Source organism: Amia ocellicauda, chromosome 14, assembly GCF_036373705.1.
Source record: "Amia ocellicauda isolate fAmiCal2 chromosome 14, fAmiCal2.hap1, whole genome shotgun sequence".
Lineage (NCBI taxonomy): Eukaryota > Metazoa > Chordata > Actinopteri > Amiiformes > Amiidae > Amia > Amia ocellicauda.
Window position 1 is genome coordinate 18,927,688 of NC_089863.1, and position 26,792 is coordinate 18,954,479.

At 47.7% G+C, this 26,792-nt stretch overlaps 2 protein-coding genes across 5 annotated transcripts; one reads left to right on the top strand and one right to left on the bottom strand.

Annotated features, from left to right (window-relative positions):
• Positions 1–8,047: 8,047 nt before the first annotated feature.
• Positions 8,048–10,582, top strand: LOC136767913 (PAXIP1-associated glutamate-rich protein 1). Its single transcript, XM_066721987.1, has 5 exons — positions 8,048–8,211; positions 9,076–9,299; positions 9,498–9,831; positions 10,036–10,124; positions 10,222–10,582. The coding sequence occupies exons 2-5, from the start codon at positions 9,080–9,082 to the stop codon at positions 10,440–10,442; spliced, it is 864 nt and encodes a 287-aa protein (XP_066578084.1). The 5' UTR covers positions 8,048–8,211; positions 9,076–9,079; the 3' UTR covers positions 10,443–10,582.
• Positions 10,583–13,745: 3,163 nt separating this feature from the next.
• Positions 13,746–25,693, bottom strand: mvp (major vault protein). 4 transcript variants are annotated; one of them, XM_066721722.1, is made up of 17 exons: positions 25,571–25,693; positions 21,626–21,767; positions 21,346–21,541; positions 20,933–21,056; positions 20,678–20,809; positions 20,407–20,501; positions 19,831–20,067; positions 19,606–19,731; positions 17,269–17,463; positions 16,609–16,853; positions 16,297–16,494; positions 16,000–16,144; positions 15,670–15,881; positions 15,441–15,557; positions 15,108–15,234; positions 14,777–14,965; positions 13,746–14,447 (listed from the first exon to the last, which is right to left on the bottom strand). In XM_066721722.1, the coding sequence occupies exons 2-17, from the start codon at positions 21,751–21,753 to the stop codon at positions 14,319–14,321; spliced, it is 2,595 nt and encodes an 864-aa protein (XP_066577819.1). In that variant the 5' UTR covers positions 21,754–21,767; positions 25,571–25,693; the 3' UTR covers positions 13,746–14,318. The 4 variants fall into 4 exon arrangements, with proteins under 4 accessions (XP_066577819.1, XP_066577818.1, XP_066577817.1 ...); XM_066721721.1 differs by lacking the exon at positions 25,571–25,693 and adding an exon at positions 23,978–24,091; XM_066721720.1 differs by lacking the exon at positions 25,571–25,693 and adding an exon at positions 23,859–24,056.
• Between the last annotated feature and the right edge of the window lie 1,099 nt (positions 25,694–26,792).

Below are 26,792 nucleotides of genomic sequence, written 5' to 3' on the forward strand. Positions count from 1 at the left end.
CACACAGCACTGGCTCCAGTCTGGCCCCTGTACTGTAGCTGTGTCTGTAGCTTTAGATGGGACGGTGGGCTGGAGAGCAGTGCTGTCAATGTTTACAATGCCTCCTGTGTGCAGACTGCCAAATTAGCCGCACACCCCAACTGTGTGTGGTCGAGTCAGTGTGTGACGCTGTTCTCTCTATCTTGTCTTATCCTGTGTGCTTACAGCTATCTCCTCTCTCTCCCTTGCTCCTTCTCTCTCTCCCTAATAAACAGCCACAACAGAGCAGGGAGAGGCGATGCGAAAGAGAGACATGGGGAGAGATAGATGGAGAGAGAGATACAGAAACAGAGAGAGACATCACAGGTGGAGGGGAACAGCGCGACACACACTCCTCTGTGAAAGACTAAATGCTGCATTATGTTTACAAATAGACTCAGTTCAATAAGATTAGTGACCTTAATGACTCCAGAGTCCTAGAAAATGTAGTATAGGCTGTAGGATTAAAAGAGATACATGTTTACAAACTGAGGACTGAAGACAAACGTGTGTGTGTGTGTGTGTGTGTGTATATATATAAATAGTTATATGTATGCATGTGTGTGTAATGACATGAACACACACAGAGGAATGTTTTTACCACTCTACCTGCCTTTGGAGTTGTTGTATAGTCAGTGACTCTGCAACTACAGTTCAGTACAGCAGGGGTCTCCAGCCCTGGTCCTGGAGAGCTACAGTCCAGTCCAGTAAAGTACAATCCATTGGGGATGTCGTCCACCAGCACCAGCAAGGAAGCACTGGAGACCCTGGGAGCTGTTGCATGCGTGGGGCGGACAGGACGGACAGATTGGAGCATGTTGAGCACCCTTGGGCTGACAGAGAGAGAGAGAGGAGCTGCCCTCAAATGCACAACAGCGCTGTTTTCATATCAAACAATGCAATCACAAGGGGACCACCTGATGAACTTGATCCTGAGAATGGCCTGAGTATGACCTCTTAAGAGAACTTTCCTTTCACTGGTTTGATGCCTGGAAACCTTATTGACAGAATCTCAGATGTGTTTATTGATAAAATGAACAGGAGACCAGGAGGGAAAAATCTTGCAACCCCCTCCTTCCCAATGATCTGCCCTTCAGTACAGCCCTGGCTGCTTGGTTGGTATGGTGTGGGTCTTTATTGGCTCAAACACAATCCCAAAGACACTGTAGCCTCCTGCTGTAGAGACACACACACATTCACAGACACACATGCTCACTCGCACACACACGCACATTCACAGACATATACACACACTTGCACGTTCACAGACACGCTCACACGCACAGACACGCACACGCACAAACACACTCACACATGCACACATGCACAAACACACATGCACGCACACGCACATTCACAGATGCATATGCGTACACTCACAGTCTCTCTCACAAAATCACACGGATCCCTTTCAACACCAGCCTGGGTTCTGGACCCACTCCTTAGTGACCCAGGTTCTGATTGGCTTTAGTGTGAATGCACAGACACAGGGAGACAGTGGGTCGACCCAGATCAAGAGCTGCCCAGGCTGGAGGTGTGTGAACCAGCCAGCCAGCCAACACAGGCCCGGGCAGAGCCAGGCGACAGGCCCGGCACACGGTGGGCTGCTGTACTGGTGTTGCAAGGGGCTTGGGTGGATTGGACACCTGGAGTGAGACCGTAGCAGAACTGGAGCCACAATGCCACTGTAATACGCACCAGACCCCAGAGGGACAGGGCTAATGTCTGCCTCACTGAATAGTGTTTACAGTCCCTGTCAGTCAGTGGTCAGTGCAATGCAGGTCAGTTGTTGAGAGCTGATGTTTGCAGCCCGGCCCACGTCTGGCTCGCACAGACAGGCAGGTAGACAGTCTTTTATTTATTTTTATCCTTTCAATCAAACTGAGAGCCTCATGCCTTTTTGTACCTTTCTCTCTCTTTCTCTCTCACTCTCTCTCCCTTTCTGTCTCTCCTTATCTTTCCTTCTTTCAGAAGCTCTGCCTCTGGCAGGGTGGAATGTAGTGTACACTGGGACTCTTACCATGTACAGCGCACTGACACAGACACACTTACACACTGACTGACACACAGACACACAAACTCAGACGAACACTTATTCTGAATGTCAGACACACAGGCACATAGACAGACAAGAGAGACAGACCCAGACCCAGAGCCAAACAGACAGGGCCATCTGGGTGGACAATAGAGAGAGAGAGACAGAGAGAGAGGGAGAGTTTGATGAAGGGAAGAGGGTGGGGAGGAGCAGAGGGTGGGGTGGAAACACAATAAAACAAGACACAACACAATACAACACAACACGACACGACACGTCAAAGCAACAAACATCTAATTTTGTATAACGTAGGAGGGTCCTATCTATCAGTTTCTGTACGGCGCCCGGCACCACACAGAGACAGCTGCATGTTTTCTACTGAGAAGCGAGAAAAACAACAAGAAAATGAAAAAAAGATAATAAAACCACAAAAAGAAAACAAAAAAAGAACCATTGTGAATGAAAATCGTCTTGCTCTAAGTTTTATACGGAGTGCACAGATATTATTACTACTATTACTATTGTTCATATGATTATGATTATTATTGCTTGTACTATCCTTGGTCTACTATATATCCACATATATAGAGATGACATATGATTATTATATGCGCTTATCACTTCTCGGATTATTGTTAACATGACTGTTATGATGTGCTTTTCTGGACTTCTTCCTTTCTGTCTTTCTTTTTGTTTTATTTTGACAACGAATTTCTCGATTGACTTCCCGACTGAGGGATTTATTTTTGTACAATTACTTACTCGGCCTCTCCGCTCTCGTCTTGCAAATGTCATTACCAGGAGCCTCGGGGTGGGGGCCCTGTGCATGGTTACAGTTTTACTAACGAGCCAGTCAATTAACTATTCTTTGATATTTAAGCAAAGGTATAAAAGACTTCGTACAGTGCCACAGTGTTTATCACCAGCTACTTAATGCATTACCTGTCCACTTTTTTTAACGCACCATACATTACACAGCTATACGTTTTATATATATCTATATCTATCTATATATATCTATATATACTGTATAAAGATATATGTTCATTTTTTTCATATATATATATATATATATATATATATATATGTGTGTGTGTGTGTGTGCAAATGTAGGAGTTTCAGCCAGACTCATGCTCTGTTCCATAGTATTGAATTTGATGTAACCATGTTGTATGGGGTTGGGGGGTTGGGGGGGTGGGGGGGGGGTTGCATTAATCTGGACTGGAAAGCATAGAAGCACTGGTTTAAGATGCTTGGGTTGGGGGTGTAAGGATGGAGGAGGAGGGAAGGGAGACAGAAGACATCACCAAAAAGTGTCAAGACGATACACCTACATATATATATATATATATATATATATATATATATATATGTACTGTTTTTCTTCATGCAATTTTCTGCCCGTCGTCACAATGTGGGCAGAGCTGACATCAAAATACTGAAAACATTATATATATATATATATATATATATATATATATATATATATATATATGTGTGTGTGTGTGTGTTTTTGTTTTTTGTTTTTTGTAAAGCTTGCCAGTGCATGCGTTTTAAAATACATTGATCAATGATGACACCGAAAATGTTTGTTTAAAAAAAGGAAAAGGAAGAAAAAGTTACAAAATAAAAAAAAATATATAAAAAAATTAAAAATGTTTCAAGGGAATCTGTGAGGATGAATAAAAGGCACTGCATGAGAACCTGACTGGAGACTCGCTGTGTTTATTGATTCTGTGATACAAAGTTATGTAGTTGTGTAGTTTACAGTGTGTGTAGTGTGAGTGTACAGTGTGTATAGTGTGTGTGTTGTCTGAGTGTACAGTGTGTGTAGTGTGAGTGTAGTGTGTGTATACAGTGTGTTTAATCTATGAGTACATGGTGTAAAGAGTGTGTAGTGTATGTGTGCATCAACATGAGAGTACATTGAATGTACAGTGAGTTTGCACACACAAACATTATTCAACCTCAAAACTGCACTGCCCTATAGGAGCTGACTAGGCACTGGCATACAGGCCGGCTGCGTATGAACTGTACAGGTTCATATTGTGCAGTACAGTGTGTACCGAGAGCCTGGCTGCAAGACTTTCTGGTTGCCAGGGAAACTGTTCTGGGACAGAGAGAAAGAGGGAGGGAGGGAGGAAGGGAGAGAAAACAGACATTTCAAGAAAGAAGGAGAAAAAAAATCAATTTCATTTGAAATTTTATAGCACATGAATTATTTAAAAATGCTGCCACAGAGAGAGAGAGCGCGAGAGAGAGAGGAGAAAGAAGGGAGGAGGAGGAGTGTGTGTGTGAGAAAGGGAGAGGCGACAGAGGAATAGAAATAGACTTGAATGCTACAGAAGAGAAGGGACAGGGAACAGAGGGAAGGGAAGAGAGGCATGGATACAATACAATGATGTTCTTCTGCAGGAGGGAAGAGAGAGAGAGAAAGAGAGGGGCTGTCAAACAACACCAAACAATTCAAAAAGAAAGACAAGGACTGAGATACCTTATTGAGCGCTGCAGGAGAGATGAGAGACATAGATTAGACTATTGAATTCTACAGGAGAGAAGAGAGGGAACAGAGGGGGGGAGAGAGAGAATGGGATAGAGATAGAATAATGAATGCTGCTAGTCTGCAAGTGAGAACGAGGGAAGAGAGAGAGAGAGAGAGAGGTTTGTACTCTCAGGGAGAGAGGGGGGACTGTAGTGTTTATATCAGGGACTGAGGGAGGAACCTGCTGTGTTATTTCTGCCTGTGTTGTATCTTTTGTGTTTTATTATATATATATATCATTTCTATCGCAGTAAGGCAATAAAAAATAATAGAACTTGAGAGGGGGGGGAGAGGAGGAGAGAGGGAGAGAGAAAAGAGGGAACACTGACTGAACACCATAGCATATTAACACAGACGGGGAGAGAGGGAGGGAGAGAGGGAGGGAGAGAGGAGAGAGGGGGGGGGGTTAACACTGACTGGACACCACAGCATATTAACACAGGGAGGGAGGGAAAGCTCCTGCTGTCATAATGCGGCTGTGGAGTGAGAGGGAGGAGCGAGGGGCATCTCTGGGGAAAACGAGTGCAGCTCAGAGAGGGAGAGAAAGTGAACAAGAGGGGGAGAGGGAAAGGAAAGGGGAGAGTGGTAGAGAGTGCCAGAATAAGAAAGGTAACAAGGGAGGAGAGAGATAGAATGACAATGATTGGATGAACGTGAATGTGATCGGGCCCTAAATAGGAATATTAAAATATTAAAATTAAAATCAGCGCAGATACTTCATTCATATGCGGGTACAGCAGACAAGACTTCCCAGCTTGAATTCCTTTCCCATTTTCATCATTTAAACACAGCTGTATCCCAAACACCTGACACGACAAAATCTGAACACACTTCTAGAAGATGACACACATTTTAAAATACAATCGTCCACTTATCAACGTAACTTTTAACACGCGTGGAACGGTGACATCATCAGATATTCGATTCAGGACGTTCCCGAGTGGGGCGAAGGAGATGGACAGATGAGGGCATGTTTAGAGAGAACCAAACACTTTCACCTCCTTCATCCAACAGAGCGAGGGAAAGAGGAGCCGTGTTGATGCAGCCAACGTATAGAACTGCCCCGATTGGGTTACAAAATGAATAAATCAGTACAATAACAATGAGACAGGAAGTCAAGTCCGTCTGACAGGAAGTCAAGTCTGTGTATCTTCACCTGAGAGCCAGTAGGCTCTCAGGTGAAGATACACAGACTTGACTTCCTTTCAACTGGAGCAATTGTACAGGAATGGAACAAACATATATTTTTTATTTTTTATTTATGCTGTAGGAAGTTGCTTAGCTACTAAAATCAACCGGTTTCCTGATTTTTAAATATGTGGTTTGCAATGTACATTTAAAAAAAAAAATGTCAGTACCTATTAACAGTTCCCAGTGATTAGAATGGTTTATCCACATCCTAGAAGTTTTACCCAAGGGACTTAAAGTTGACAGAAAGTACATTTTGAAAGCATTACAAGACACCTCAAGCAAAGCACCGCCCAAGTCCTGGTACAGGCGAGCTAAAAGAAGTGCCAAGTGATGTTTTTTTAAAGGAGTAAATAAACCGATAAAGAGATTCACACGGTTGAGAGATTTCACAGCCAGTATACAGTGGAATCAAGCACATGAAAGACAAAGAACAAGGTAAGAGACGGGAAGATGGGAAGATATAGGATGAAGAAGAAAGCAAAATCACAATAAAAAGAGAGTGACATGTTGGGAGAGAATTCACGGTCGGTGTACAGTGGGACCAGGCACTTGTTGAAAAAGACAAATTGAACGATGTATGATTTCAGTTAAGAAAAGAAGGAAGATCGAAAGAAAGCTATAGGAAGAAAAAGAAAGATTGAAGAATGAAAGGTGGGAAGAAAGAAGGAAAGAAAGAGAAGGAAAGACATGGAAAAGATAGAAAGGAACAAAAACCTCGAAAAACTAATATAAAAAGAGTAAAAGACACTGAAAATAATACAGGTAGACATAGTTGGAAATTAGACATCTGCTGGGAAGTATGGACCGAGAGTATTGGCAGCTGTGGACACACAGGGGAAGAGGGGGGGAAGAGATGGAGAGGTAGAGAAACAGAGAGGGAGTCATGGAGAGAGGGTGAGAGGAAGATTTGGAAAAAGATGTGGAGAGAAAGGGATGGAGAAAAAGAGAGAAGGCATCTGCAGTGCAGCACAGACAGTGAGGGAGTCATGGAGAGAGGGGGGGGAGAGGGAGAGAGATGGAGAGAGGAAGATTTGGGAAAAGAGGGGGAGAGAGAGAGGGCATGGACCCAGCCAGAGGGGGGACGGACGGACAGACAGACAAAGCTGGGGCTGGGCTGCCATCTGGCGGTGGCACTCCCCCACCACAGCCCCAGTGTACACTAGAGGGAGCCAGTCAGCTGGTACAGTAACGGCTGTGGAGTATAAACCCTGTCAGCGTGGTGTTCATCAGCTCGGCCCACGGCAGGATCCCCAGGGGCCGGCTCTACCAGACGTTTCCATCAGAAAACACAGCTCAACATAAAGAGCCCCACTGTTTCCCATCAATCTGTCCTCCTTACCATAACGTAGCCATACCTTGAGATTAAATAAATATATTAACATCCACAAAACTAACTGATCGTTTAGCTAGGCCTACCTACCTTAAATAATGTGGCAATGCAGATGGAGAGACAAGGCCATTCAATAATTGAACGTTGGTATTGCCCATAAGGAGAAACACCACAAAAACAGTTCATGAAAACGTACAAAACCTACAGATGCAGAGCCCATGTGTGCTGTGTAGAAACATACACAGAATAATACTGCATATCAGTTATATGGAGCTGAAAATGACTATCCTAGGGAAACAGCAAGATTGCTGTATATTTCCTTCTCCTTTCCAGACACTTTAAAGTCGTTGAATTTGAAGTTCAGATAGATTGTTACAGTTTTAATACCATATAAATAATTAAATCCATACATATACATATAAATTTGTATAAATCTAAGCTTAAAAGCAGTCATAGCTTGTCGCTGGCATTGACAACCTACCAACCTTTACCAAAGGGTTATTATATCAGATACAGTGCCTAGTATTACAATAGGGGCTACAGTAAAAGTACAGTAACATTTAGCCTACCACTTTTTTCACTATGAGGTTGTTAAGAGTTAATGAGTTGTGTTGGAATCATGTCAGATTTGTACTGAAACCACTTGCATTGCAACCATAAACTGCAGCCATAATAAACACAAAGCCGCCACTTTTCGAAGTGATGACGTCACTACACAGCACCGCCCCCTCCCGTGTCCTGCTTACACAGTAAATTAAATCAACTCAAATGAAAACGAAACGCATCATTACAGCCGCCGAAAAATCGTGGTCAAAGTGCACTTCTCGCACTTTGTGACGGATGTATCTGAATACACCAAACACGCACTTCAGCCCGATGTATTTTTTTTTATTGAAGTGTTGCGTTTTGGTGTGGAGCAGGACGATGACGCGCACAAAATGGCGTCGTGTTTACAGCGCCGCTGATCGATACACCTATAGACCAATTGTTTACACTCGTCTGGCTTTCGGCGAGTTTCACAGCACGGCGGTGGCGTCGGGCTTTTTACACAGTACGAACCTAGTCGGATTATAAATACAGGGGACACAACATAAGGTACGTTTGGAGAGAATCAGCTGAAACCAGGGAAGCTGCTTCTTTCTGAAAACCTGCTGATTTCCTTCTCTTTCAATCAGAAACACCAATGAATCAGTCACACTACGCAGGGGAAATCGGTGTGGATAACAGAGCAATATACATAATCAGACAGCGATGTGTTAATTATAATATCCCCCAATAATGCACAATTCCTGTCTTGATTGATTAGCTGATTAGGCACTCTATGAGACAGGAAGGGGTTTTCAAGAGTAAAGTTTTAAAGACATTAAGACCCGAGTCAGGGCTTTTATTTACAGTTGTAATAACCAATACAGGCTGATTACACATCTGATCGTTGCACTGGGCGGGTCTTATTGGTTTTGTATCCTTGGCCGTTATGAATGCTGATGTCATTGTTCGTCTCCCATTCATTAATGACGATTAACGCAGCTCCGGTGACGTCAGTCGCTCTGCTCAGCTGTGCACTAATTTGCCCGACACAGTGAAACAGCTGATCCGTGGTTCCTGTCTGGAAACAGCACCGGCACTCATTTGGTGTGGTTTCAGCTTCATGGCGACTTCCACATCCCGTCTTCTCCCACAGTGACCCGGTGACTGTGACATCACACAGGCCCCCGAATAGAGATTTGTTTATCTTTGGAACATTTACCTGTCCCTGTAACACTCGCTCTGTGGGAGAGAGATAATATCACATTTCCTGAATTTGGATGTTTGTCTCTCTCTCTCAGTCAGTGTGTCTGTACTGTATTTAACTCAAATTCAAATTCAAAGGTGCTTTATTGGCATGACCAATCACAACATTGTCAAAGCAGATACAAGTGTACTACTCTCGCTCTATCTCTCTCTTTTTTGGGTGTGCAGGCAGATGCAGTCCACGGAGCCCGCAGACTCGTCCCTGAGAGAGGGGATGCAGTCTCTGGGTGTCGGGGAGGAAGAGAGACCAGAGGGAACGAGCCGGGCCGAGGAGGGAGGACAGCGGGAGAAGGAGGAGCAGGGAGAGGGGGAGGAGGAAGGGGAAGCTCTGCGAGAAGCGACCGAGAAGACCCTGGATTCAGAGGGAGAGGGGGACACGGGAGGAGAGAAAGGTAAAGCACAGCGAGGGTGACTGGGCTGAAAACTGTAAAATCATCAAGGGGGAAAGAGTCCTGCTGGACTGACTGACACACTGACTGACACACTGACACGCTGACTGATACACTGACACGCTGACTGATACACTGACACGTTGACTGACTGACACACTGAAAATACAGTAATAATCTCCCCCCCCCCCACCACTCCAGATAGTGAGATGGATGAGGATGCGGCAGAGGAGGAGAGCGAGGTGAAGGAGGAAGGGGAGAGAGAGAAAGAGGGAGAGGGGCAGCAGGAGGAGGAGTGGGGGGTGCCCTGCAGTGACGAGGAGATCGAGGACCCCGCCTCCTGGATGCCCCCTCCCTTGGAAATCAAACGTCTGTATGAGCTGCTGGACCGGGGAGGGGTCCTGGAGCTGTGCCTGTCCCCGCTGCCCCGCCGCCCCCCCACACCTGACACACAGTCCTCCCCCGACAGAGACAGCGCCGACTCCGAGGAGGAGAGAGAGAGGAGGGAGAGGGAGGACAGGGAGAGAGACTACAAGTGAGTGAAAGAGAGAGGGAGGGACAGGTGGAGGGTGAGGGAGGAGGGAGAGAGGTGGAACAGGAGAGAGAGAGAGGGAGGGAGGGAGACTATCTGAGGGGATGAGAGAAAGAGGGAGGGAGGGAGGGAGGTGTGTTTCGGTGTATACTGTGTGCTTGGTGGTGTTCAGTGTGCTCACTGTGTTCACTGTGCTGCTGTGTTCAGGGCTCCCAGTCCGACAGAGTTTGACTTTGATGAGGAGACGACCCTCAGCACCCCAAAGAACACCTACATCAACCGCCGCAGAACCCCAGGTACACAGTGTGTCAATCAGTTTGTCAATATGTCAATATGTGTGTCAGTCAGTCAGCGTGTCCGTCTACCCTTCTTACCCTCCCTCCTTCTCTCCAGGCTCCTCCGGCCGCTCCCAGCGGCGGGAGGCCCGGCTGGACAAGGTGCTGTCAGACATGCAGCGGCACCGCAAGATCGAGGAGCACATCCTGCGTACGGGCCGGGACCTCTTCAGGGCCGAGCCCTCGGGCCCCACCCCCACGCCCATCCCCCCCGCCGCCCCCTCGGCCCAGAGAGCCGACCCCAAACACATCTTCTCCCCCCGCCAGCGCCGCTACTGAGGGCAGAGAGAGGGCTGCCCGACGCACTGTGTGCAGTACCGGACCGGACCGGACTGAGGGCCGAGCTGTCTGTCTGCCTCCGCTCGCCTCGTTCTGTAAATAATTGTACTTTTATACTGAAATAAACCTTTTCCCCAACAGGAAGGCTTCACTTGGAATCAGACTCTGTGCCCCGTGCTGCTGAGAGAGAGAGAGAGAGAGAGAGCGCGAGAGCAAGAATGAGAGAGGGTTGAGAGAACGAGAGAGGGGGGGAGAGAGAGAATGAGAGAGAGAGAGGGAGAGAGAACGAGATTCCCTATTCTGCCAAGTGTGTTCAGTGTCAGTGTGTTTATAATACAGCGCTGTCAATCCTGTGTGTGTAGCAGCAGTTGTGGAGTAATACAGTACTGTTCCCCAGACTGCAGCTGCTGATCAGCATGTCTGTCTGTGTGTGGAGACGCTGGCTGAGAGAGAAAGAGAGACACAGACACACGGGAGTGACTGGCGGGTGGAGACATTGGACTCACGCTGCTCTGATTTCTGTCAGCTGGAGTCATGGCTTGCTCCCTCTCTCCCTCCCTCTCTCAGCATGCTGTGGTATAGCATGGCTTGGTCTGTGTGTGCCTGCTGTGTATTGCAGTGCAGTTTATAAGTCTTGACTGTTACACAGTTTGGTTCCCAAGGAAACCCATTTTTTCCCTGATGGAGAGAGCGGGGTTGGGGGCAGAGGGAGGGGGAGAAAGAGGGGCAGAGATGAGGTAGGGGAGAGGGAAAACATGAAGGAAATCATCTTTACGTTACATGCCCTGAATTATTAAAGAAACATTGTGTCACAAAAAGGGAGGGAGGGGGAGGGAGAGGGAGAGAAAGCAGAATATACCTTTGCAGGAGGAAATGAGGAATGTAAGAGAGCAGGAGGGAGAGCTGGAAAAGAGGGAAGATGGAGGAGGGAGACCCAAGGAAAGAGGGAGGGAGGGAAAGCTCCTGCTGTCATAATGCGGCTGTGGAGTGAGAGGGAGGAGCGAGGGGCATCTCTGGGGAGAACAAGCACAGCTCGGAGAGAGAGAGAGAAAGAGAGAGAGTGTGAGAGTCAGGCAGTAAAAGCAGAGCAGGGTGCACTGCCTGCCCCTCTCCTCTCCTCCGACCGACACACCGCCAGCGTCCCCCGTACCCGCGGGGCTGTTGCTGGGGATGGGCAGCTCCGGGGATGGCAGGCAAAACTGAGGCTGTGCTGCCATCTGGTGCTCAGGCTGCAATCTGTTTACCCACACTGTGGTCTGACTGTTTGTGTTATTAAGGAATATCAGACCGCCACCCTATGGCCTGTGCAGCCGACACACATTATTGCATGTAACCCCCCAATAGAGGCAGTTCAGAGGAGAGCAACCAGACTTATTCCAGGTCTGAAGGGAAAGTCCTACTGAGAGACTGAGGAACTGAACCTTTTCACCCTGGAACAGAGGAGACTACATGTCCACTATAATTACACTATGGGAGGTACAGATCTAGATGAAGTAACACATGAGAAAGACCTAGGAGTCTATGTGGACTCCTCACTTTCTCCATCCAAACAATGTGGGGAAGCAATAAAAAAGGCAAACAGAGTGTCAGGGTATATTGTTAAAAGTGTAGAATTGAGAACAAGGGCAGTGATGTTCAGACTGTACAATGCACTAGTTAGAGCTCATCTGGATACTGTGTGCAGTTCTGGGCTCCACACTTCAAGAAAGATATCGCTGCTCTAGAGGCAGTTCAGAGGAGAGCAACCAGACTTATTCCAGGTCTGAAGGGAATGTCCTACTGAGAGACTGAGGAACTGAACCTTTTCACCCTGGAACAGAGGAGACTACGTGGGGACTTGATTCAAGTCTTCAAAATCATGAAAGGCATCGACCACATCAAACCAGAGGAGCTTTTCCAGATCAGCAGGGACACACGCATCCGGGACACAAATGGAAATTGGGCTTCAAGGCATTCAAGACAGAAAACAGGAGACACTTCTTCACACAGAGAGGCGTCACAATCTGAACAAACTCCACAGCGATGTGGTTGATGCTGAAAATTTGGGAACATTTAAAAATAGACGGGATAGGATCCTTGGATCACTTAGTTACTAATGGACACCAAACGAGCACGATGGGTCGAATGGCCTCCTCTCGATTGTAAACTTTCTTATGTTCTAATAGAGTTCAGTGAGAGGAGAAAGGTCTTTACGCTCCCAGAGAGGGGAATCGGGTTAGGAGGGCAGTCCTCATGTCAGCACTATCATCTCGGAAGCTCTTCTCGAAATATATGCACTATTTATGCAGTGAATACCCACAAAAGAAACAACAATAGGTAACTTAACACCTCTGTTCAGGTCTAGAGGCTCAATAGAGCTTTTCCTCCCTGTAAGGAAAGGAGCAACCAACTATCAATACACACTGTTCTACAGCTTACATATCCGTTAACTACCTAAAGCAGGTATACTTACCGAATAGCCAGCAATTTCCAAATTTCTTTCAGCTGGTTTGATATTTGACTGTTCTTACAAATAAAGTAGCTCAATAATTGTGCAACTGGTGAGACTGTACCTTTTCCCGATTAGTTAACTTGCTCTTGGGAAGGTTACAGTGTTTTTCTCCCCATTGCCTTTGGAAGAGTTGCTGATTGCAACTGCTTGTAACACATTTCCCACAGTTCTTAACTACCCGATGCAATTGTAAGAGCCGCAAAGGCAGGCAGCTTCAGTGCATCTGATTGGCATTAATTGTCACCTCATTTGCATAGTCTCCTCCCTGTTTTAGAGGCTTTTTGCAGAAACACCCAGAATGAAATCTTAAATCAACGGCTGAAACACGCTGGCAGATTGTTGCTGCAAAACTGTAAACCACACAAAAGCTGTGGTGTTAGTCCACGCCTCCCCAACATCGATTGCAACGGGTTAACAGCTCTTAAACCATGCGCAATCTTGTCGTACATCCAGCCCGTTGAGAAAGATTTAAAGATTGTGATGGGTTATTTGGGTGTAGATTTGAGGAGAATGGGATAGGGTGTAGGATGAAATATACAGTCAGCCTGTGATAAATCTTGCCAACATTGTACAGTCACACACACACACTGTTCAATGTACACATGATGTATCAGTCTGTAGTGGATGTGTATTACTGTGTACAGTCAGTCTATTGTCAATGTGTCATGTAAAAAGTTACAGCTTTTAGGTATTACAAGATTTAAGGTATAAGAAAATAAGTTAAAACATAATGAATGTGTGGCAGGGTGTCTGGGAGTGGCAGGGTATGGCAGTGTGGCAGGGTGTCTGGGTATCAGGCAAACATAATTCCATTTAACTTGCATAGGCTTTTATTCCTCATTATATGGACAACAGTTTCCACTACAGCCTGTTAAACAGTTACACACACAGCAGTGGTCCTTCATGTAGCAGACAGACAGACTGCTGCCTCCCATCTACAGACACTGTCATTGCAAGCTCTGTAGTCAGTTATCAGACATCAACCGTTGGCCTGATCAGGGTGCGGAGGTGCCATTTCCCATTGGAGTATATATCCCAATGGTAGCAGCCGGCAAAGGCAAATGGTAAGCAAGAAAGAGAGAGTCTTCTACGGTACACAGAAAGAGAGAGAGAGAGAGAGAGAGAGAGAGAGAGGAGGAAGGGGGGGAGAGAGAGAGGGAGGAAGGGAGAAAGAGAGAACGAGAGATGCAAAGGAGGAAGAGTTTACAGTTTTAAGGCTTTTTAGTGCATAACAGTGAGAGGCAGCTCCGCAGATCCTCAGGGGACACTGTACAAACGGCGCCCATCTCTCTCCACAACTTCTCCTCCTCGCTCCTCTCCCCCTCTCTCTCTCCCTCCTGCTCTCCGGGACCGGCCCTCTCTCCCCCGCCCTCCCGCTGGCCCCCTCACTGCTTGCCCACCCCCGGGGCCTGCAGCGTCCCCAGCAGGCCGGAGGCGGCGGTGAAGAGGTTGACCGGGGATGAGCCGTCGGTGATGAGAGTGGACTGCAGCCCCAGAGACTGGAGCAGCTTCACCTGAGAGACAGAGGGAGAGAATCGGGTTGGGAGGAGTGAGGGTCGGTCACGGTCAATAAATAGTGGTCAGTGAGGGTCGGTCACGGTCAATATCGGTCAGTGAGGGTCGGTCATGGTCAAGAGCGGTCAGTGAGGGTCGGTCACAGTCAATAGTGGTCAGTGGGGGTCAGTCATGGTCAATAGCAGTCAGTGAGGGTCAGTTTCCCACATGGGAATCAACGGGGCTTAGTAGCGCTCATGTCAGAGAGTGTGAGTCAGTAGTGGTCAGTGTGGGCTAGCAGTGTTCAGATTGGGTGAGTGAGTCTGTCATGGCCAGCAGTGGTCAGTACCTGCAGCTCGGGCCCTGAGCGGGCGATGTCGCGGACGGTCTCGGCCCCGATGCTGTCCATCATTGCCTTGAAGCGCTTGCTCTCGATGGTGACCAGCTTCTCCTGCTTCTCCACTTCCAGACGGATGGTCTCCTGCTGGAACTGCAGCTCCTGCTCCCGAGCCTTCGCCAGCCTCAGCAGCTCCGCCTCCTGCAGAGAGAGAGAGAGAGTGGGGGGTTCATACAGTATAGACACACTGACTGACTGACACAGCGTCTGACTGACTGACGCACTGCCTGTGTGCATGTCTGCCTGCCCCAGCCCCGGTCCTGCCCCCGGCCCCAGTCCTCACCGCCTCGATTTTCTGTGCCTCGGCTCTCAGCTTGGCCTCCTCCACCGCTGCCTCCCCCTGTATGCGCGCCGCCTCCGCCTTGGACTGCGCCTCCGCCTTGGCAGCGCCGGTGCTCTCCACAGCGGCACTGAAACGGCAGGGCAGCATCAGAGTTGGCACCGCCGGCACCATTACCACGGGCACTACTACTACGATTATTACCACTTTTATTATTACTACTAGTATAATAATATTCATAATAATTATTATGTTCATAGTAGCAGAAAAGCTATGTGCATGCACGAATGAGTGAGTGAGTGTGTGTATGGGTGAGTATGTATGGGAGCAGCTGACCTGAGGGCCTCCAGCTCCAGCAGCTCTTTCCTGGCCTTCTCGGCCTGCGCCTGGTCACTGATGCGCTGCCTCTCCAGCCGTCCCCGAGCCTCTTGCTCCAGACGCTCCGCCTCGTGCCTGAGAGAGAGAGAAACAGGAGTCAATACAGTACAGACACAGTGACTGACTAACTAATAGGTGTAAACAGCACTGCAGGCAGAGGTGTTACAGTGTGTGTGTGTGTGCGTACCGTGCAGATGCCTCCTGTGAGTTGGTGGTGATCTCAATGGCCAGCTGCACGCTCTTCTGCAGCGCGTCGCGGGTGCGCTGGTCCACCGGCTCCACGGACTGGATGTCCACGCTGGTGATCATCAGCCCGTTCTGGGGGAAGCACAGGCTGGAGCGCAGCTTCACCGACTCGTCGAAGCCGAACACGGCCGAGCAGATGATTCGGTTCGAGTTCTGGGTCCCGGAGAGGTGTGGAGAGAGAGTTTAGCACCTCAGGGCCTCAGTCAGTGTGTCGGCGTGTCAGTGTGCAAGTCAGTCAGTGTGTCAGCGTGTGAGGGTGTCAGGGTCACACCTTGTGGAAGTCGTCGAACTGCACGGAGGCAACGGCGCCCCTGATGCGGGAGGCCAGGGCCTTGCAGGCGTCGCCGATGAAGTCTGGCACAGAGAAGATCTTGGATGCCTCAGCACCCTTCGCATCCTGTGACACCTCGAAGTGCCTGAGAGGAGCGGAGACACGGCACACTGGGTCACTCTGCAGCTCGTTAGTAGAGACACTCCATAGCTCGTTAACCCCGAGTCACACTATAGGAAATACACATGGCACACACAGCCCAGCCCTGCCACACTCACACACTCAGCCCAGCTTTACCAGTTGTAGGAGAGCTGCAGCTGCAGGCGGGCGTGGTCGGCGGTCTCAATGGTGATGACGTCGGTGCAGAAGTCGGGGCCCAGCAGCAGGCAGATGGCCTTGATGACGTTGGAGCGCTTGGGCTTGTCCCCCGACAGAGACAGCACGGTGAACTGCTCATCTGGTCCCAGCATCACCAGCTCAGGCCCAAACACCACCCTGAGGGAGAGAGGGAGGGATTATAAACACATTGACTGACTAGCTGAGTCTGTATCTAGCAGTCCAAATATTGCCAATATAGCCCAGTCTGTACCCAGCCATTCCCCACTGTACCTGGCCTTCTTCTCTCTGTAGTCGTACACTTGCACAGCAGCGTTGTGTGGTACCCTGTAGGAGACAACGCGGGTGCGGTCCCTGGGCTCCTCGGGTCCCTGGCGTTCGTGCCCTCTCCGCTCCGAGCGGTCAGCCAGGGGGTCTTGGGCGGCGGCCAGCAGGCTCTCCACGTTGGGTGGCAGATCCTTCTCCCACAGCTCCTCGTCCTGGGTCAGCATGTAGGTGTGCCCGATCATGGCACGCACCTGGGGAGGGACCGGCCAATGGGGAGCGAGTTAGCGGGACCAAGGAGCCAATGAGGGCTTATTTGGGCAGGCTGGGGGTGGGGGAATTGAAACTGTCTGAGTTTGAGCCCATTGGTAAATTCCAACACTAGTTAGCATCTCTGTTCTCATAGTAACTGCATTGTCATAAACAAGGTAGATGATACATGTGAGGGGGTCAATTTAAGTAACCGAAAATAACCCATATTCCCCATCAATGATAATGGGAAAATGCAAGTCACACAATTCATAATCATTAATACTAGTGTAATCATTAAATCACTGACACTAGTAATGACATCACCAATCGTGATAATGACATCAATAAACACTACAAAGAAAGCCTCTTCCTCTTCCTCTTCCCCTCTCCTCCCTCCCTCCCTCCCTCTCTCTCTACCTTCCCACTCTTGATGTCTCGGATGTAGATCCCCTCGTTCTCGTCCAGCGGTATGGCCTGTCGCTGTAGCAACACCTCCACCCCCACCGGTGGCACGTATTCCAGCGGCCCACGCAGCATCCAGCGGTCCCCGGGGCGACGGAGCACCCCCCTCTCCCCTTCCTCTCCCTCCTCCGCTTCCCGCTCCGTCTCCTGCTGTGAGTGAGAGAGAGAGAGAGAGAGGGCGAGTTAATACAGTGCAGACTTACTGACCGGACACTGACACTGCACTGAGAGAGAGGGGCATATGATGCCTGCTTTAAAAGCATTGAGTTGAGAGAGAGAGAGAGAGAGAGATGACACAGAAGTCAAATTCCTGCTCTATGCGGATGGCCTAGTCCTGCTGTCGCCCACAGAGCAGGGGCTTCAGCAAAACCTGGCACTGCTAGAGCAGTACTGTCAGTCCTGGGCCCTGGCAGTAAACATGAAGAAGACAAAGATCATGATCTTCCAAAAAAATACTGTTTTATTAGGTTAAGTATTTTACAATCAAAATAAAAACAAACAAAACAAATTTTAATACTTCCAAAAAAAGGCCAGACCTCAGGGAAACAAATACCACTTCACGCTAGGCAACACTACCCTAGAACACACCTCACACTACACTTACCTGGGCCTGACTATTAGTGCGTCAGGGGGTTTTAACCTGGCAGTGAAGGCACTCAAAGACAAAGCAAGAAGAGCTTTCTACGCAATCAGAAGAAGATTCTATAACATTAATATTCCAGTCAAAATCTGGCTCAAACTAATTGACAGTGTGATCCAGCCCATTGCGCTGTACGGTAGTGAAGTATGGGGTCCACTCAGTCAACAGGACTACACTAGGTGGGACAGACATCCAATAGAGACCCTGCATGCTGAACTCTATAGAAACATACTGCAGGTGCACAGGAACACACCAAACCACGCATGCAGGGCAGAATTAGGCCACTTCCCAACCCTCATTAATATAAAGAAAAGAGCACTGAAATTCTGGATGCACCTGAAGAAAAGTGAGTCAGACTCACTCCAGTACAAGGCCCTCCAAACCCAAGAGCTCAGCCCTGAAAAGAGTCCCCTGAGTCAGCTGGCCCTGAAGCTCACGGCACTGACCCCCGCTAATACTGCGAACAGAGACCAGCTTCAGGTCAGCACTGCTTACCTGCCCCCAATTAGAGTCAACCAAATCATAAAGATAACCAAAACCTCCTATCTGGAACATTGGAACAATGAAACCAAATCCCAAAGTAAATTGGATTGCTATCGGGCCCTAAACAGAGAATACACCCTGGCAGAGTCTCTCTTCACTGTCAGAGATACGAAGCAGAGACGGATCCTGACCAAGTACAGTGACCACAGCCTGGCCAGAGAGACGGGCCGACACAGGCAGAGCCGGCTGCCCAGAGAGGAGCAGCGCTGTGGTCACTGCGAGACAGGAGAGGTCGAGACAGAGATGCACTTCCTCCTTCACTGCAATAAATATGCCAAAATAAGGGACACATTCTTTAATAAATTCATAAATATTATAAAATAATTTTCTGAATTGATAAATCCCCTCCTGGGGGAGGGACACACAGCCCCCCTGGCTGCCCAATATGTAGCCGCCTGCCACTGTGAAAACATACATGAGCACCAGCTGTAAACTTGTAAACTATAAATAAAGTAAATGTACATGTCTATTAAGATTTTATTTATAAATTATATTGTACTGTTTCAATTTTTTATTTTTTTTCCTCCTTTTTCTTACCTTTTATTATTTTTCAATGTATGTATATAATATCAACTGCTTTGGCAACACTACAAAACTGTTTGTCATGCCAATAAAGCACCCTTGAATTGAATTGAATTGAGAGAGAGAGATGAATACAGCCCTGACACAGAGAGAGAAGGGGGTGGTTAAACAGTGAGACACTAATATTATAGTGAATGGGAGACAGATACATATCTCAGCCCCAGCCACTCCCTCTTTCCGCTCATTCCCCCTCAGTGTCAGTGAAGCACCAGCATCCTTCCCTCTCTCTCTCTCTATTTATATGGCCAGTCCGTACCAGTGTGTATATATGACCAGTCTGTATCAGTCTCTATATGGCAAGTCTATAACCCTTATCCAGGGTGACTTACAATTGTTACAACATATCAAATTATTTTTACATTTTTTCACATTTTACATTACTGGAGCAATCTAGGTAAAGTATGGCCAGTCTGTACCAGTCTGAATATGACCAGACTGTCATAGTGGTCTGTACATGGTCAGTAGAGCACAGTCTGTGTGTGGCTCATCTATAGCAGTGTCTACACCTTGCCCTCCCTCTTGCTCACCCCCTCAGTGTCAGTGAAAGCCTCCACGGCTCTGAGCACCAGCCCCTCGTCCTCCGACAGGATGTACACGTCTTGGATGCCTTGTTCCAGGTTCTCCCCAGGTTGCAAGAAGAACGACTTCTCCCCCTGAGAGAGAGAGAGAGCGAGAGAGATGAATACACACACGGACACACAGACAGACACACACACAGTCACCCCCCCAACCCCTGCACCGCCGCCACCTACCTTGACAACCCTCTTCTGGCCCAGCTGCGGCTTGCCGTCGGGCCCCAGGGGGTCCAGCACCACGCAGTACTGCCGGCCGGTCAGCGTGGTCACCTGCACCACGCCCACCACCTCCTCGCTCACCTCGGGGATGTGCGCCTCGCAGTCGGCCAGCGTGATCAGCCACTCCTCACCCGTGCGCCGCAGCCGGCCGCCGGCATCCCGGAACGAGCGCAGCGCCCGCACGTGGAGCGCTTTCTGGGAGGGAGGGAGTGAGGGAGAGAAGGAAATGACGCTGTGCACTGTGAATACAACATGTCTGTTTATATCTGATAAAGTCTTCAATATCTAATGATTGTATCTGTTGTTCCTGAACACTGGGCCTGTCTGGCAATGCTTTGGCCACACTGATGTCACTCAGTCATGCCCATAAAGCTTCCTTGATTTGAATTGAGAGAGAGAGGGGATGTAATAGAGACAGTCACTCACTGACTGACCGATAGAAACACAACAAAGATCAGAGAGAGACTGACAGGCACACAGAGAGACAGTGGGACAGTCACATAGACAGACAGAGGGACGGATGAGCAGCAGTACCTTTTCGGTCAGTACGAAGGCATTGACAATGTCGATCACCTCCTCGTGGACTCCGGGGAGGTAGGCCCCCACTTTACGCACCAGCCACTCCTCCCCTGGGGCGACACACACACTGTCACAGTATGACACAGTCTCACACAGACGATCACTTCCACATGCAGTCACACAGCAGTCTCACACATGTCACTCTGTGATTGCTATTCCTGTCCAGTGTGTAGAGGTCAGTGTCGTGTTTAGTGTGTAGTGAGCGGCGCTGCGGTCAGTGTCTCACCAGTCACTCTCTGATTGCCGTTCCTGTCCAGCCCCTCCTTGCGGGCGCGCAGCCGGATGGCCTGGTTGTGCTGGATCACCGTGGCCTTCACCGTCTCCATGACCTCCACCTCCTTTCTGGGAATATAGGTCCCTAACGCACAAACACAGCACAGCAGTGCGTCACACCCATCCTGTCAATCTGCTTGTCACTCTCTGTCACTATCACCCACTCACTCCCGGTTCCCCTGTCCCCCGTGTCCCCAGGATCTCTAACCGGGCCCTTCGAACAGCCACTCGTCCCCAGCGATCCTCTTCTCCCCGTCGGCCTCCTCGAAGTCCAGCAGTGAACGCAGACGCAGGGCAGAGTCTGGCAGCACCACTTGCAGAGGAGCTATGTTCTGGAGGTGGGGGGAGGGGGGTGGGAAGACAACCAGTGTGTACAGTGTGTCAGTCAATGTGTACAGTCAGTGCATCAGTGTGTACAATGTGTCAGGGTGTACAGTATGTCAGTCCATGTGTACAGTGTGTCAGTCAGTGTGTAGTCAGTGTGTACAGTGCATCAGCTAGAGTGTACAGTGCATCAGCCAGAGTGTACAGTCAGTGTGTACAGTGTGTCAATCAATGTGTACAGTCAGTGTGTACAGTGCGTTATCCAGTGTGTACAGTGTGTCAGTGTAGGATTCAGACCTGCTGCAGCTCCTCTCCAGGGTACAGGGGAAAGGGCTCCTGGGTCAGCCGGATCTCCAGGTCGGCATGGCGCAGCTTGGCCTGCCCCGCCTGGTCGAACTGGACACGACCCTCGTCATCGCGGGCGACTGGATTGACGATGACACAATAATGGCGCGGGGGCACCATCAGCATCCGCACTGGACTGAACAGTACCCTGAGAGAGAGAGAGGAGAGAAAGGTAAGGAGGGAGGGAGGGAGGGAGTGTGTTTGCAGTGTATTACACGCCCAGTGTGCGTACCTCTCATTGTCCTGGCGGATGTAGGTGTTGGGCCCGGTCTCGACGCGGGCGATATTGGTGTTCTGGTCGAGCACATGGATGTAGTGGTGGGGGGGGATGCGGATGATGGATTCAGCAGACATGTCCATACGGCTCTTCTTCGCTGTCATTAGTGAGAGAGAGAGAAAGAGTTAATATGGACACTGGGAGGACACCTGCACAGAGGGAGGGAGGGAGGGAGGGAGGGACTGGCAGTCTAGTGCTGTGCTTTAAATAAGGCAAAATTGTGACTCCCGCCAGCAGTCCTGGACATACACAGACAGTTTGCCTATAGGGAAATGTGTGTCAGGTAAGTAATCACAGTTTTGCCTTCAGATTCAGATTCAGATTTCAACAAAACTGCCACAGAGGGTCCAGGTGGGTCTGCCTAGCAGAGCCCCCGTGCACAGCACCCCCTGTGGCCCCCTCAGGCTATGACAGGTCACAACATAATTTCCTGCTAGTGTGACTGCGTGCCTTTCTTCCGGTAGTACAATTGCTAATCTCTCTCTTTCAATCAACTGTGGGAAATGGATCTTGAGCTTGGCAGGTGTGATTGTCTGGCGTTTGTTTAGTAATTTCAGCTCTCAAATTTGATTTTGCTCTTTTTTTATATGCTTTTGCTGGATATCTGTACAGCGGCTCTCCAGAGAGTTCTGTTTTGGAAAGCCATTTCTTTTATTTTGGTCGTTGCGGTGTTTAAACGCTTCCACTTGTCCCAACCTGGTTTTGCTCGGACAATTTCTCTACAAGTTTTCTGTCGAGCGGCGGTTTTAGCAGTGCCATTATGACTGGCTTTTCCTATATCTCATTGAGAAGTGGAACTGCCAGATTGAGTCCCAGCTCAGTTGGCTGGTACTGTGTGTTAAGGGACGTGTTCACTGGGTGCCTCTGTGCTGTTCAGAGCCCCGGTGTATGTTTCAGGTTGTACAGCTTACAGGGCAGGGCGGTGTCAGGAGCACTGTGAGTCGGAGCGGCTCTTTTTAGGAACACAGCGATTCATTTTGCTCCCTCTCTCTTGGTGCAGTGTCCGTGTACCGCAGTCCCCAGTCAGTCAGTGTGTCTATACTGTGTGTGTGTGTGTGTGTGTGTGTGTGTATGCATGTAGGTGGATGGGTGGCCGCTCCCTCTTGCCTCCACAGTCAAGAGCTGTACTTTGACCCCGATATACGACTTCCGCACAAAGACAAAATCAAAGCAGAATCCTTTCTATATGCTGGATTCAAGATAATGCAGAATCCTCTTCAACATCATCACCATAATAATAATAATAATAATAATGAATAATAATAATAACAGCAGGATTTTAGATCCCCATTTTGCAACCCACACAGAACACTGGCTGCAAGCGCCTATAAAAACACATAAGCGGACTTGACATAATAACATATCAGTAACGACAACATCATTATAATATGAATACTATTACTAATCTTAATCGTTTTTCCTTTTATTAAATGCAAGTTTAGCTCCTTGTCATGCACACCTCATTTTGTTAGAACACAGAAACTTTGGTTTCAATAGCAAACGTCCTGTCAGCCACACAAAACCTCACCTGGAGCGTCTGATGCCATTGTTCGCCGGAGCTGGAGATACGAGCGAGGCTCACGCAAATAAAACGTTTATTCTACTTCTAGAACGGGCAGGAAAGAACGCCGACGTCGTTCTGACAAGCCACGCCCACCAGGGGCTGCCAGCCAATCAGCGAGGTCGGTGCGGGAACCAGGTGTGGCGAAGCTCCAGTAAAGAGAGCGGCGCGGCGCGGGGGGCAGGACCGGTCCGATCACATTGGCAGTGAAGGCGCTTTCAGACACACTGCTGCAGCGTGGGAGTGGACCACACAAAACATTGTCATTATTATCATGACGCACACTACAGTACTGCCCGCTCCCGTTTTATTGCAAAAAATGTAAACGATTGTAATTGGCTGTCTGTGCATTAACTTCTAGTTTGACAAGTGGATGCGTTTCAGTTGCAGGGCGAGTCTACCCCGTCCTGCCTCAGACGGGATCCTGGTCTCATATTTATATACAACCCAGTCACTTTCTACTGCAGCTTTTTTGTTTGTTTGTTTTTGCTGGCTGTGTATAAACAGAGTACGCACCATGACACATAACACATAACACACCTCAACAACCCGGATGCACCGACACACACACACACACACACACACACCACGCCTAAATCCAAACCCAATAATCATCTCCCAACTTACTTTAAAGGCTGAATGTTGCTTAGTTTCCCACACAACTTTTTGCTCAGTCAGAACCGACTCAATCGACCTCTCTGTCTTATCTATACTTTACTCTATATCTGTAAGCGTGACGTACAAACCTAATATATATATATATATGTTTGGCTCTCGGACGTGTATCAGCTGCCCCGTTGCAGAGACTGACGCAGGACCCTGACTTCCTCAAACGATAGCAGAACAGCCCACGCCCCTAGCAAATACCGTAATACCCGGCTGTACGGAATAGCCAGCCTGGCATCTGCCCACGCAGTCATTCATCATCATCATCATCATAAATCAGTGTGGCTGCTATTCATGGATCACTGTCAGTTTCTGATATAAGGGATAGTATATAGTAATAATCATAATAATAATACTAATAATATATACTGTAGTGACTGTCAGCACTTTTCTGTTTTCTGTCTCTAGGCTATAATGTGGCCCCTCGCTGTTAGAGAAACGTGTTTAATCTGATCATTTCCACTGAGCAATACGGTAATGGGGAGGGATTTCCCGGCATCCACATTGCAGCTGGCACTGGAATTGGGTCACGCATGCTCAGTTGAGTCACGTTGCAACAATGCCTCTCCCCACCCCGGGCAAGACTGATCGTTTTAATCAGCCCTACCCCCCCCGGCCTCTCCCTCCCTCCTCCGGCGGCTGGTGTAGTCCTGTAGTATATAGTGTAGTATATACTAGTATAATCGTAAATCTCGAAAAACTTCTCACTTCTAAATCTTTTGTAGTCATTTTGTGTGTACTGTATGTCTGGGTGTGTGGGTGTGTGAGCAAGGTGGCTGCTCCCTCTTGCCTCCACAGTCAATTACTATACTTTTTGACCCCCATAAATGACAATGACTGCACTTAGGACTTCTGCAGTTTAGACTCTCCCTCTGCTGCCGTGTGGTCAGCCATGTCTGATGAGAATACAGATCGATTTTTGTAAATGTAAAATACTTTTACCAATAAAACAGTATTTTACTAATTTTGAGAATTAATGTTTTTACTTGTGTTTTAACAATTGTTCTTAATGAAACATTTTCTTTTGTTGTGATAGTTTGGAGTTTATTTATTTTTTTAGTTTGTTTTTTATCCAATGCATTGACCGTTTTAATTATTTTAAATGCATCAGATTGTTTTGTTTCTGTTCCTTTGATGTTTCCCCTTTTTTGCATTTTCGGTTAAATTACAATGTTTTTGTAAAATGTTGTTGCTTTGGCAGTTCGCCATTTATTCACAAATGTAATTGTTTTTATGCTTTCATGTAAATGTTCACTTTGAGTTTATTTGGTATTTTTGTTTTCTTTAAAACACTTGAAGAATTTAAAAGTTATAAATGATTTTAGAATTGGATTTTATAAAATTGCAATCAAAAGTGAAATACTCAAACAATAAAACAGTATTTTTACTAAAGACATCTGTGGAGAGGAGCATTGATGAGTTTCAATATTTTTTTTTAGACAAACTAATATTAAGTGTGTGTGGAATGTGTCATATTTTGTTGCTATGGAATAAGAAAGTTGAAAACACGAGAAAGCGCATACAATGCCGTGTATCCCAATTCAGAAAAACAACTCACAAGAAATTGTACCCGCATGGTGAAGTGGATTTGCGACGACTATGACTTTTTCTGCAGTTGAACATGTCAGTTTAAAAATGAGCAATCACAATTATAAAGTCCCTTATGTAATTACCTTATACAATTACCAACGCACTCACGGACGAATGGAAACAGTCCAGGCGGGACAGCGCAGTTCTGAGCTGAACACACCCGTGATGCTGCTGTTGCGCGCTGTTCTCCACACCCACAGCCAGACTACAGGTTCGTTTCAAGACAAGATAGTGTATAGTAAATCGGCCGTGTTAATACTCTTGCTGTGCTGAATTCTGACCAATCAGGCATTTTCTTTCTTCATTTTTGCATTTTGAGGGGAGGGGAGGGGCCCCTATTTTGTTCACAATACCATCTCCCTCTGGGGGTGAGGCTGGTGTCTATATTGTCTATTGTCTTCATGTCAATTTAAAAATAATATTGTCACTAGCAAATTGTAACAAATATGGTGGTACATTTTTGCTGGATATTAATGATTTATAATGTATAAATTGTATTTATTACTTGATTCAATCTTCGCTTACAGACTGTTTTTAAAAGCCATTTTACAAAATAATCTGCAAAACTAATGCCATGCAAAGACATTTTGGGGGACAGCAGCTCATGGGGCACCCTACTCCTCTGGGGGGAGCACTGACGGGGGCACTTGTAGAGTCACAGGGAAAAAGGGCAGGGGCTCAAGCCCCCCCTGGGGTCTATCTGTGCACGTGCCTGCCCTTATGGCACCCCCATTAAAAAAGAAAATTGCCTATTGCAAATTAACCTTCTGTTACTGTACTATTTCATATGATATAGGCAGCATATGAGCTATCAGCTGTAGGCTGTGTGTACTAGTTTTCTCCCCAACTTATCCTTGATGACAATAAGAACTGAAAATAAGTCTGTTAATTTGGCACATTTTGGAGCATCTTCCTCAAGAGCCTTTTTTTCAGGGGTCTATCACTGCCACCACCTTAATTTTTTCCAATCCATCTCTAATGAATGACATCGAGTGAAAGTGGATCTCAAGCCTGTTTGACTTTGAATGAGAATTTGCATAACCATAAGATTAGCCTCCCCCTTAGCTAAACAGAAACCCGGGCTGGCCATTTTTTTATTTTATTAGCAGGACTGGTGATTGCATGCAGATTGGCCAAATGCTCTTTATGACAGAGAAATAGTGCAAAAATGCTATATATTTGTTTCAGCTTCAACCGGCCCACCTGTCTAAAAAATGGTCTGGCCCATCTGGCATTTGGCAGAATTGCCAGGTGGCCAATCTGCCTATGTCTAGTAGCAACACCAGCTCAGCAGTAAAGTGGAAG